General features: G+C 37.4%; 1 protein-coding gene across 1 annotated transcript in view; it reads right to left on the bottom strand.

The window, feature by feature from the left end:
* Positions 1–13,507, bottom strand: part of ENTREP2 (endosomal transmembrane epsin interactor 2) — an 81,746-nt gene that overhangs the window by 29,700 nt on the left and 38,539 nt on the right. The window contains exons 3-4 of the mRNA XM_059482320.1: positions 6,537–6,647; positions 237–368 (exon numbers count right to left, since the gene is read on the bottom strand). Coding sequence (XP_059338303.1) covers positions 237–368; positions 6,537–6,635 — 231 coding nt within the window. The 5' untranslated portion in view covers positions 6,636–6,647. The remainder of the gene's footprint in view (positions 1–236; positions 369–6,536; positions 6,648–13,507) is intronic.

The following is a 13,507-nucleotide window of genomic DNA, read 5'->3' as shown; positions in this document are numbered from 1 at the left end:
CTCAGAACAGCACAGTGAAAGATAATTCTTCTTGCATCTTCCAGCATAAACCAGCCAGCTTGAACTTCTGTTTCTTGAGTAATCCTTAACAGTTACCACACAAATGCTGATATAGTGATGGAGAGCTTTTTTGCACATTAGGGTGGATGAAAACACAAAACAGCAGCTGCTGCTCCCTCCATCACACACTTTGTGAGTTAAAACTGCAATAATCAGTTAATTCTCTCCCAACACACCTTGAGGGTCAGCCTCACTGCATTGCACTCCTGCAGAGGGTTCAGCTTCAGTGTTTCTCCCAGGTTACTGCAGCCTGATGTCTGGTGCTGCATTTCACAGCAAACACAGACACCATCACTGTCGAATTTAATCTGGGGAGAAAAGAAAAGGTCAGAAAAAGTATAAATCAACAGAAACACACTTCCCAAAAATAGTATTTGCAGTTACAATAATGACTACTAAATGCAAAATTAAAATCTCTGTGCAGAACCTTTGGAGCAGAATGTTTTTCAATGGCTAATATAAGCTATAAAAACAGGGAAAATACAGAAAGAGGATTCAATGTCAAAAGTGTTACCTTTTATGCCTCTTTTTGAAAAAAAATTGCTTTGCAGGGGCAGGTGAAACCAGAGTAACTCAACTGAATAAACATAAAATCATACCCAATATGGGATAACCAAAAATAACAGAAAAAGGTCAGAAAATATGTGAAGGAGTCATGATCACAAATCAGTCCTTTATTCCCCTAAGTAAAGATGGAAACACAGTGGCTGGGTGGTGAGATCTGAACCACCCTATTACTTACTCTTTTGCATTAAAAAAACCCTCAATATTTCCAGACACAAATCCATTAAAAAATTCCCAATGCAAATACACGTTCGCTATGTTAAAATCAAATTCTCTCTAGGATGTTGCCAATTTCCTGAACAAAAACAGGTACCAGCATTCCTTGTGGAATTACCTTGCACAGCCTTATACATAGAATCATTTCAACAGAATATTTACTTACTTCTCAGACCTCAAAGAATGTTTAAATTGTTCATATGATCTTAAAAGTTGTATGTTTAAATATATGTATTTTTAGTGCTACCCCTATCTGGCTTATGCAGCACTCTCTCCTTACATGCTGGTGACCAGGACAGCAGATGGAAGAGCAAAACTAAGAGTCAATTAAAAGAACATAATAAGCTTCTCCAGATGAGGTTCAGATGACTGAATGCTCGCTCACTATGATGAAAGCAAGCTCAGGGCAGGAGCTATCTCAGGGGACTTCAGCTCCTGAGACTCCAGATTGCCCTCTAGCTAGCACAATTTGTAAAATGCTTTAGAAAAAATTTGGTATGTAAATTACACCATTTCCCATATTCTCCAAGGCAACACTGGAAATAATTGTCTGTGGCAACTCACAGAAACTGGTAATACCCTATGCCAGAGACACTGCAAGGAAATAAAGAAAAAACATAGTTTGTTCACCTCTATGATAGTTGTGGGTTTATTTCTCATTAGCATACAATTTAACTATAAAGTAGCTTGAACAATTTCAGAATAGCTCTTTTTCAATTCCTGTAATCTTTTAATACATTTTTTTTAAAGGAGAAATATCTGAGCAAAACCCAACTAAATGGTTTATGATCAGCTGACCTCAGCTCTTCAAGCTGATGTAAAATCAAAGCACTGGCTGTCACTGGGGAGGTCTTGCTCCCAAAACTCCCTGGAAATGGGTCAGGGGTTGAGAAATGCAGCTGAGGAATTCTGGAACTCACACTTTGAATTTAGAGCTGTGTCAAAGCCAGGGGCCAGAAGGCTGCACCTGGCAAATCAATATCAGCTTCAGCTGCTAAAAAGTTTCTGTAATGAGGAAAATGGACTTCAGACAAAGGTTTTTACTGCAAGATCATCTATTCTGATTCTTGCTGCCCCTGTTCAATAAAGGACAGGCACTGACTCATGCCATGTATCTGGCATTGCTAATGTGAAATCCAGATCCCAGGGCCACCTGTACCACGTGTAATGTTCAGGTGTCACAAAGATAAGGCTCAAAAGGCTGGGCCAAGAATCCCCATTTATGAGAGATTCTCAATTCATAACTTTCTGAAAGTTATTCCATAACTTTGTACTGCCCAGTATCTCTTCTTTTAATCTAATTTTTAAAATTAGTTCAAAGCTAATTTTTTATATGGCACTTCTTGCAAAACACAGGGCCATCTGAAGAATCACAGCATATTCAAAACAGCCAAGATTCACTATCAGATTGGCAGCATATTATTTTTGGAGAAATTTGCCTTGTTGTGCACCTTTTCCCTCCATGTTTGTGAAGTGGCCTCTTTGCTGAGCAGTGTTGCTGCAATGGGGAGCAGGACAAAGGCTGCAGGTGTCGCTGCATTTGTGTTCTCAGCAATGCAGCAGCTGAAAGCTCTCCTGAGCCCCGGCTCCAGAATGCCCTTCCCTGCCCCACTGCAGACAGGATCAAGAGTTCATGCAGCTATTCTGTGACATAAACAGTGCCAAAATTAACTTTTTTTTCTCTGGGAAGGAAGGAGAAGTGGATTATTGTTAGCCCAAGGAAGGAGGAGAAGTGGATTATTGTTAGCCCAAGGAAGAAGGAGAAGTGGATTATTGTTAGCCCAAGTCACATCTCAAAGGCCATTTGCTGTGTGGTGCCACAAACAGAGACAGTAGCAGTGACTGTAAACCCTGCATTGGTACAGGGAGAAGGGGCTGGGATGGCTCCTTCCAGCTGCTGGGCTGGTGTTTACCAACCCCAGACACAATTACAGCAGCAGTGCCTCCAAAACTGTGTTTCAATCTCTTTTTGGCTGGCAGAGCTCAAGAATAAAGCATCATTCACTTCATCCCCTGCACATTCCCCACCATCCTGTGCATATTTGTGTCCCACTTTGTGATTCTTACTCATGCTAGTCAGTACTCACAGCTGACTCTGTGTGCTTTCATATTTATGACAGTTGCACAGTACACCCTCACCCAAACCATATTTAAGATTTCAAACATCAGCCAGAGCTGCCTATATGCATAAATTGTCTTGCAAGTTCATTTTGTTTTGTCAAAAAACAGTTCTGTTTCTTCAAAAGCCATAAAACCCATTAAAACCTGACTTTCACACAGCAGAGAATCAAAAAAGGAAAGGACTTTCCAGATTTATTACAAATACGTGGACATACTCTCACAGGCATTATGTTTATTTTTTTTCTAATCTGTATCAATTAATCAAATTCTGTCAATGCTGCTGGAAAGAAGCCTGTTTGCTTGTTTGGCTGCTAAGTGCACACACACCCTCCCCTAACAGGAGCTAGGAGTTGGTGGACACTGTCACTTTGCATTCTACCACCTCCTTAATACAAATGGAAATCTTCTAGTAAAAGTAGTAATAGATTTTACTTCTTCTAAATTAACCTTTGGGGGTTTTTATAGGGAATATAAAAAAGGGAAGGAACCATTTCAAAATGCACTATGAGAGTTCCAAAGCTGACAACAAGGCAGTGAAGGACAAGAAAGGTCCATTGGTTACTCAGGGGAAGGAACTTCAGTCAATTCCAGTACCGTATGCAGAGGGAAAGATGGGAGGACCCAGTAAGGATGAAGTTGCATTGTAGGGAAATACCAAGATTAAAAACTGACAGATTACTAAGAACAACACAGCATATATTTTTTTTCCTGGAATTTTAAAAATTGGTTTTTGATATGCACAGACCTGGGTTTAGCTCCAGTGCAAAATGGAATACAAATAAACCTCAGTTCTGGACCTGGGCTCTGCCATTCAGCTCTTTGAGAACCTGCACCTGCTTCACTTTTCCTTGCTTTGTCTATTCCAGCTAAAGATAATTCAGGGGCAAGAAGAGTCTTCCTTTTGTGTTACTGAAACCACCGGCCAATTTCAGCCGTACAACCAAAAATTTTAAAAAAAGTAACTTTTCAAGAGAGAGTAAGTAACCTTCCACTAAGTAACCTTCCACTATCACTACTTTTCTGAATAATAATCACCTCTAAATTAGATTAAAACTACAGCATTTATTTTTAAATTAATGACTTACAAGACAGGTAAACTCCATAAAAACAAATATAGATGAAGAAATAAAACTTATTCTGTCTTGTGCAGTAATAGAACATAAATTAAAATATATTAATATATTTAATAATATGTGTACATATAATATTTAAATATATTAATTGCTCTACCCATATTTTCAAAGAACAATTTTAGAGAACCATTATTTGTAAATTAAATGCCTACACACAAATTTTTGTCCTGTACACATTAATGAACAGCTTGAGTGTGTAACTTCTCTCTACACATCTGATTCTCACTGATTTAAAGCAGTATCTTGAGGTTTTGGCCACAGGATCTGCAGCTAATTATGGAAAAACAAAAAAACCCCTCCAATTAATTTTTGTAACAAGGCATTAAAGCTGCTGCCCTTTTCCCCCTCAGTGTTGAATGTTGCTAAGCTGCAGGATAAAGGGCACATAAACCAACTTCACAAATTACATATTCAAAATGCTAACATATGGCAAGCACATTTCTCATATTCACACAGAAATACATATTATGGAATCTACAATAAATCCCCAGTGTTTAAAGCAAAATAAGACCACTGAGTCTTGTTCTTTTCCTTCAAGTAACAACACTACATGTGAAGCACTGCTGAATTTAAACTCCATAATACAGTAGATACTATTATCACCATGCACTCACCATGAATGAGTTTGACAGAAGGACCAGAACTAAAACAGAATTTATTTTGAATTTGACTTTTTTAGTATACTGTGCTTGGAAATTTACTGGTTCAGTTACATGGGATGCTAACTACATTTCAAACCACATGTCTGCGAAGGCTGGATTTTGACTCCTAGAGCTGCATCCTCAGAAAGTACATTTGTATCCTAGGAGGCAAGTAAAGGATTTAGACTTAATAATGTACACCGGTCACACAGTGCAAGATTACACAGATCTACAGCACTAAAGAGAGCCATCTAAGGAATTAAAATTAAATATACACTTGGAACAAGCGGCTAAGAAACTGGGATTTATCCTTTTTAAGTGAAAAATGGTAATAAAGTAATTAAATATGCTCAGCATAATACATCACCACCTTCTGAGTCAAACCCTGTGCTTAATCATAAAGCAGTGCAGTTCACTCCAGTGTATCCCACAGAGGGTGGCCTATGAGAACAGAACTCCAGAATTCCATATATAAGAGCCCTGCAACATGGCAATGCAATATATTCATGTGTAAGTCCACAGCCTGACTGAAACGGGATTTTGAGCAAGGAAAACCTAAAGAGTGAGGTCTGGGTAGAAGAAACTGTTACTTTTTTAAAATTTTTTTTAACAGTTACAATATGATAAACAGCCACAATTAAATTAACTTGCCCATATAGAGTACAACACGCTGTGGCAAAGCTACTTAGCATTTCGTCATGCTCTGAAAATCAAAACTACAGTTTGAACACTTATTACTTAAACTCAAAACATTTCAGTCATGAGTTGACTTATGCAGGCATCTTCACAAGCTGAAGCCAGAAAATATGCTGGAATTCAATGTGTATACAGTTGTTTTTTTTTTCCTGAGATAAAACCACAGATGCTTTAAGTAAATTGTACATTATAATGTAGGGCGTGCCACATCATGATAATTTGTATTGTTCTGTATTTTATTTAGCATAAGTAACTTTCATTTACTTTGGAAAGGAAAATGAAAAACAACTCGGGTTGGTAAACAAAATATTAGCATACACATACCAAAATGTTGTGAAATCCACTGCCTGGACAAGTACTGGATGGAAGGAATTCTGATCCTGCTGACATCAAATGGTAACTACCACACCACTCTGACGTGGCCTGAACTCCACCTATTCTGCTGAAGCATCATTTTTACCATTACAGTAAAAGGTCAATCCTTATGATATTAAAATTACTTTTTGAGGTAGCAAAGCATTAAATCCATTAGCACTTTATTCCAAACTTTTCCCAAAATGTTTTTTTAAGTTGTAACACGTATAAATTTCTCTACTAAATACCTACTGTACTGGAAATTAAAGGAGTGTGTCATGGATATATTTTCTGAAAAACACCTTTACCAGGATTTTTCTCCTGAGAAGCTGAGAAGCCTCAGAGGAAAAGAAAAACAATAATTATCTGCTGCTGTGGAATGCAACAGGTGCATCTTTGATTGGTCCATGTTGGATGTTTCTAACTAATAGCCAATCACAGTCAGCTGGCTCGGACTCTCTCAGAGTCACAAGCTTTTGTTGTCTTTCCATTCCTTTCTATTCCTTGCTAGCCTTCTGATTAAATCCTTTCTTCTATTCTTTTAGTACAGTTATAATATATAATTTTCTTTTAATACAATATATATAAAATAAAATAATAAACCAGCCTTCTGAAACATGGAGTCAAGATTCTTGTCTCTTCCCTCGTCCTGGGACCCCTGTGAACACCACCCCAGGAGTGTGTGTGAACTCCTAAGAGATGAAGAACAGAGCCCTTGCCCTTGGTAAGAAAGGAGTTTTCCATCACTCACCAGCTGACATCCTTCCAGGGACTTCACCAGCTGAGCATTCTGACAGGAGAGAATGGACCCGGCCAGGTTCAGCATCACACACACTGCAGAGAGCAGCATGAAAAATGTTATCTGGAAAAAACCACAAGCACCCTATTATTACTCACTTCAAGAGGCAAACAAGGGAAAAATATAATTTAGATGTTCAAGAACTTCCAGCCTGTCACACAATTACATGGATGACAACATTTCATGTATTTTAAAGAGAGTAGGGTACTTAATCTGACAGCATCCTTGGTCTTGCACTGTAAGTGAAAGCTAAATCAAAACTAGACATGGCTATTATATGTTTTCTTCCAGCCATTTCAAAATAATCCATTTATCTCCCACTTCTATCACATCACACACTGAAAATTTAATGGGTTTTATTACCAAGCATTACTAAAAAGTAAGATTTGAAAAATGTTTTATTATAAACAGATATAGTCTTGAAACAATTTCAATCCTTTTGATGGGGATATAAGTATATTACACAGGAAAAGTATTTGTGACTATCACATATCATGAGCACCTACAAGTTGGGGAAAAAGGAGTGAATACAATTCCGGATATATATATATATAAATACTTGGTTTTTAAACAACAATTAAAATTTAAGCAGCATCCTCCACATCAACTACTCATGATGTTAATTACTCCTTTTTTCTCATCTCAAAATACATCAAAACAAGCATTAACCCGATTCCATCAGTTTAATTATAATTTTATTACTTTAAATGTACAAAAGCATGGTGCAGTCAGGGCAGACAAATCTCAACATGTAGGGAACAGCACAAGCAGTAAGAGTAACAAATGTGTTCCTGATGTGTGGCCACCTTAAATATTCAGTGTTGACACTGCCATAACTCAAGAGGAGCGTGAGTGTACTATATGAAATTAGTAAGAAATTCTGTTGCATCCCTTTTCCATATGCGTGCTCACAGTTTACAGCCCTTGACTGTTCTCACAAGATGTTATCTTTTGTCAGTGCATGTGCTAGGAATATTTTTGACAACCTTAAATCAAAAATGGCTGTGTATTTTTTTTTCTAGTGCTTTTGGACAAAACCCCATAACCTCCACAGTATTAACCAAAGGACAGAAGCTGTGTGACAAACTTCAGTTGCCAGCTTCAGATTCTTCCAAGCATCACAGCTGACAACAAGGGCTGCAACATACACCAGGTTTATCTATTTTTTGCAGTACTTGCTCCATATCAGCATTCATTAATGAAGAAACCTCTATTGGTGTTTCCAAGGTAACCTCTTCCTCTTGTCACTGGCAAAGACAAGAGGGACATGAAACAGGCTCTTAGAATTCCTGTTCATCTCTGTGGTCTGTGCCTCACATTCTGCTCAGGAGTTGCATTTCAAAGTGGCAGCCACCACATGATATCAATACTGGGCTTCTCTGTCACAGTTGTCTTCCCAATTTTGCTATTTTATGCCTCACTTCTTTAATGTCCCAGGCAGGGAACTACCTAATCTGGACATGGAGCTAAAGGGAGAAATCCACATCCTCTGCAAGTCTTTTGAAACTGCCTTGCCTCTTGCAGAGCACAAAGATCCCAATAAAAGGATTTGAAGAATTTCCAATCTCTTTCCTTATGCTTCTCAGCTAAATAACAAAAACAGCCTTTTACTGATGGAGTGGGACACACCTGGTCCTCTGTTATCACAACTTCAGAGGTAAAGTGTAAACTTTACACCATGCTGGAACACACAACAGAGAAAGGGAGCCACAAAAGTATCAATTACCATATTTACAGACATTAAAAAACATGTTCATTGTGCTTCATTTTTAACACCAAGCAGTCTTTTCTAACACTGGCACAGGTGCAGCAGTAAAAATAAACACAAAAATAAACCGCTTTGAAAGAATGGCTGTTGTGAGTTTTGATGGAGACCCAACATTACACTATGAAACACTATAGATTAAGTTAGATATACATTATTTATAAAGTCAAGTATGGCTAATTTCCACACTAAAATTTTCCTCAGAAAAAGAGCTACCAAAGAATACATTTGCTCTGAGAGCTCAGTGTGACATGCTGGAAGGAGCAGTATGAAACTATAAGGAAAGAGTATAAGACACAAACAGCCCAATGATCAAGGGCAAAAACTTACACTGAAGTAAGCACAGAATGGTCAGATACTGAAGGGCTATGACATCTTAATGCTGATTTAAAACTACATCATTATGTTCTTCACCTTTCTAGTTACAACATATAAACAAGACAAAATATTTCTAGAAATCAGCAAGGAGCATTAATGCCCCATAGCTGCAAAAGTCACCAAGAACTAATACATGAACAAAAAGCAAAGCCCATGGAATTATTATGACTTGGTGTAGCAGAACTAGCTTATATTCCATACAAAGGACTCTATGGAAGAAATGTTAATAGGAGTTCCTATGTAAATGTTACCATGGTCCTAAACAAATTCTACAAAACTAAAACAGTTTGGATGCAATGACTTAAAATTATGTAACAACTCACTATGTGAGATGCCATCTTGCACATGGACCCACACAAGGCTCTCCTTTTTACTCCATTTCTGGGAACTGCTTTAAGTATAAATATGCAGAGCATATCAAGAGTGATATGCATATCACCACACACATCTGCACAGAATGAAAATATCAGCACCCTCCTTTGCCTTGCAAGGAAGAGCCCAGAAAAAGTGCCCTTCCTCACTGAAAGAAAACAAACCAAAAACTTAAGTACTAACAGGTTATATTGTCTTTCCACTACAAAGGAAGTTGTTTGTAGTTCTCTCTTGAGTATAATTTGACCTTTTAGAAAATTATTAGTATTCTCAGATTACTTGTGAACATTTTTTCCTTTATGTTTCTTAAATGTAGATACAAACATACACCTGCCTTCAGAATGTCCCAAAGTAAATCATCTTAATTTTATGGATACCACAAAAAAAAAATCAAAGGGATTTACAGAAGTTGATCTATTCTCTGCCCTCCATTCTTTTTCATCACTTTCAGTTTTGCTTCTTGATATTCCTCTTTTTTTCACAACTGGCCTCAAGTAATTTATTCTCTTTTGTTTTTACCATACGTTTTTGTCTTCCTTTCATCTTCTTTCCCAAAGGCACTGTTTACCTGAAAACCCAACAACTTTAATCCTTGAGATAGCTGGCTCAAAGCACCTTCTTGCCCTTACTGTGTCTTTCACAATTTGCTCTTGAATTGATGGGAGGTAAAAAGGGGAAAAACAAATGAACCAACTTGTGCGCGCACTGCAGTTTGTGACCTGCAACACCAGACATTCACAATTTAGATTATCTGTCCATATACAGCTTTCTACCAAAAAAAGCAGTGAGAGCAGCTCTGAGGAGGAGGACTTGGGGGTGTTGGTGGATGAGAAGCACGGCAGGACCTGACAATCTGCAGCCCAGAAAGCCAACCCTGCCCCGGGCTGCAGCTGAGCAGCGTGGCCAGGAGGCTGAGGGAGGATTTTCCATCCCTGGCAGAGCTCAAGGCCAGGCTGGAGGGATCTCTGAGCAATCTGGATAGGGGAAGCTGTCCCTGCCCATGGAACAAGGTGACCTCTGCTCCCAACACAACCCAACCCATTCTATGACCCTATGACTTGCACAAATTTATATTAAACCCTGTTTTTCCCAATACCTTTGATGGGGATTCTTTAAGTGACCCAAATTCTTTAAGTGACCCCCTCACTGCTGCATATACACACCAAGCACACAGTAAAAGGGAGCAGCACATAGTGCATTTTGAAGAAATACCAACTACTACAAGCAGGAAGATGTTTCTACATGCAAAATAATTAAAATCCTCCAAAAGAGATGTAAATATTGTATCACATGAAACCTTATTTCTAAAAGCAACAATTTATTTCATTCCTCACACTTTCATTTTGGAGATACATATGAAATAGGATTGCTTCTTCATTGCTGGCATTTCAATCACTGCTTCCCCTGGTGGTTTGCAGGTTTGATAGTCAAGACATGAACACTGAGACAGAACATTACCCACTGTGCTGATGAAGCACATTACTCAACTCTCCTGAGCAAGGTACTTTGAATAAAACCAGGCATTGCCATGATAGGCTGCCCTCTGTAAATCTGCCAATCCTCTGCACCTGTAATACTGCATCTATTTCCTGTTAATAATTCCTGTCCTGCAGCTCCTGAAAGGTCAGAAAATCTCCTTGAATGAACTTTGGTTTACGCTGAAATCATTTGAAGAAAGCATTTTTTTTGAGACGCAGTAGTTTGATATGAAGTGCTAAAGGTTTCTTTCCAATGACATTAAATATGTGTGGGTGTATTTAGTGAGATTTAAAATACATTCCTTTTAACACACACATTTCTTATCTGTGAAACAGCAAGAATAGCCAGAGGTAAATGTGCTTGTCTCTATAAAACACTGTATAAGTAGATTAAAAACTTGCCCCAAGGTATTTTGCTCACAGAACTTTGTCTTACATGAACTGCAGGCAGTAACATTTATTTATATTTGTGCTACAGAATTCATAGTTTCCCTGACAGAGGTGCAGAAGGTTAAACACCAGAAGCAAATCTGAAAATTTATCACCACCAAGAGCTATGAAGCAGTGAGATCAGCAACTGTGCCAGGACTAAGTTAATGCAAGATTATCTGGGGTACAGCCAGAAGCTACCTGTTGGATCTGCCAGATGCTGAATGCTCACTGTATATTATAGGTTTAAATAGATAAAACATATATTTTTTAAATGAGCCCACTTTAAATTCTTACTGAACAGAAATGGCATTCAAACCAACACTCTTGTCTCATGGTTTGCAAGTGTACAAGAAACAACAAAATTTATCTTCCCATTATTTGCTTCATAATAGATCTCTTTTTCATGATTTCTCAATGCTTGCCAAGAAGAGACAGGATGAAATGTGTTGGCATTTCAGATCTGTTTAATTCAGTATTCCCTGTTTTTTGCTTAAATTAAAATAAAGCTTTGAACAAAAATATTTTCTCCAAGTCTAAAGTAACATTCTATATTAAATAGGAAGAAATATTCCCTTTGTGGCACAGCATCAGGCTAAATATTTTAATGTTTTTATGTTAGGAACCATAAATTATATCCTGTTTTATTCTAAATTGTATTAGCCTGTTCAATTCCCGTCATTATTCAATTAGATTACATATTCTCCACATTAAATTCCTTTTGACTCTACTGAAGCTATTTAACTTTGTAAAGGAAAGCTGAAGTCTCAGTATAAATATTAAAATCCATGCAACTATTTCTAATTTCAAAGCTAAATAATTCAGATGAAAACTTCTGAACTTGAACTTGGTGTATGGGATTTTACTGACCTTCTTGTGGCCCTATTAACTTGCTTTCATTCACATAGATCTTGGAATTTAATTAATTTATTATTTGCTGCTTGGTTATATCTTAATTTCTATATTTTTATTAAAATGTTCTGTGGAAAATTCCAACTTCAAATATTATTCTATTTATAAAAAATGCTACTGGTTTTGACTTACAAGAAAGAATGATGCCTCCCTGTGACTGTGTTTTGTTTAGTGCCAGAGCAGCAATCAGCTTCCAGCAAGAGTGAGCACTCTGTACCTTTGGAGAATTGTGGGAATTTTGGTAACAGCCCGGTGGGCAACAGAGAGGGGCACTGGGGTTTGCACTTACTGTGATGCAGAATTTGCCTCACACAAAATAACAGCTATTTAAAGACCAGACGGAGTAGTTTGGTTCCTCCTGTTTCCCTGTGCAGCAAACAACAACATCATCAATAAAGTGAGGGGTTTGGCAGCTGCTGCCAAGGCTTTTCAAGAACCCTGCAATCCAAAATGCAACCTTGGCTCTGTGTGCAGGAGCAGAGAGACAAATGCAAAGATGCCTTTATATCAAAACAAGTCTCCTAATATCTCATAATAAGAGAGATTTAATACCTCAGTGAAATTCCCTGTCAGTAGAAGCAATGAGCATACAAATAATTTCCTCAAGTGGAATCAGATTAAAAGAGTAAGACCACAATAAGTGCAGCACTGTACACACAGCAATAGGTGTTTGTTGTTTCTGTAATGCTGTGTTACAGCTCCAGCAATTACAATATTTATTGTAGTTTTTTTAGGAAACTAAGAGGAGGCCTGATTTTGTAATAAAGACCCTGGGCTCTCAGCTCAGGAACGTTAACCAGAAATTTGTCAAAAGTTGATCTTTCAGCATCTACTAATTTTCTGCTCTTTCTATTCCAATTATTCATTTAGGATCTACACCTTTCTGAATCACAGAACATTCTGAGTTGGAAGGGACCCAAAAGGACCACCAAGTGGCCTGCAGACTACCGCCATATAAAAGAGAGACAAGAGGAGTTATACCTTTTTTTTTTAAATAGATAAAATTTTATCTTTAAAAAGATAAAATTCAAGCTATCTCGTGAAGTATTCAAATAATGTGACACACTTATAACAGTAATTGTAACAAAAATAATTTGCAGGTAATTAGTTTCATAGCAGAGAACAAGTTTAGGTTTTGTCCAATAATATATTAGTAGGACAATGGGGAGTTGCCAACTAATATGCTAAAGAGGCTAATTTGAAGTTTGCTACATAAAAATAAGCAATCAAAGGAATCCTTCAATGATCTGCAGCTAATACTGCAACAATGCAACCCTGTCATAATAATTTATTATTATAAATTGTCATATAATCACATAATTTTTACTGTATGTGCAGTCAAAACAAGTCATTTGGACAAATGATTTATTTTTTTTTAGTAGTAGTTGTGTTGTCTAATTTTTATCACTGACATTTACATTTACGCACCACTGCTCCCCTAAATAAAAAAATCCATGCACATGAAATTTAAGTGTTATTTTGAAGGAGAAAGAAATCAAACAGTACTAACCTATTTTAATGCTACTCAAAATGTTGTCAATTTGAAATGCTTCAAAAACAACTGCTTCAGCTGTACAGTCAGGTGGAAA

Source organism: Ammospiza nelsoni, chromosome 14 (assembly GCF_027579445.1).
Source record: "Ammospiza nelsoni isolate bAmmNel1 chromosome 14, bAmmNel1.pri, whole genome shotgun sequence".
Classification (NCBI taxonomy): Eukaryota; Metazoa; Chordata; class Aves; order Passeriformes; family Passerellidae; genus Ammospiza; species Ammospiza nelsoni.
Note: the sequence above shows the minus strand (reverse complement) of the source record. Positions and strands in the feature narration are given on the sequence as shown.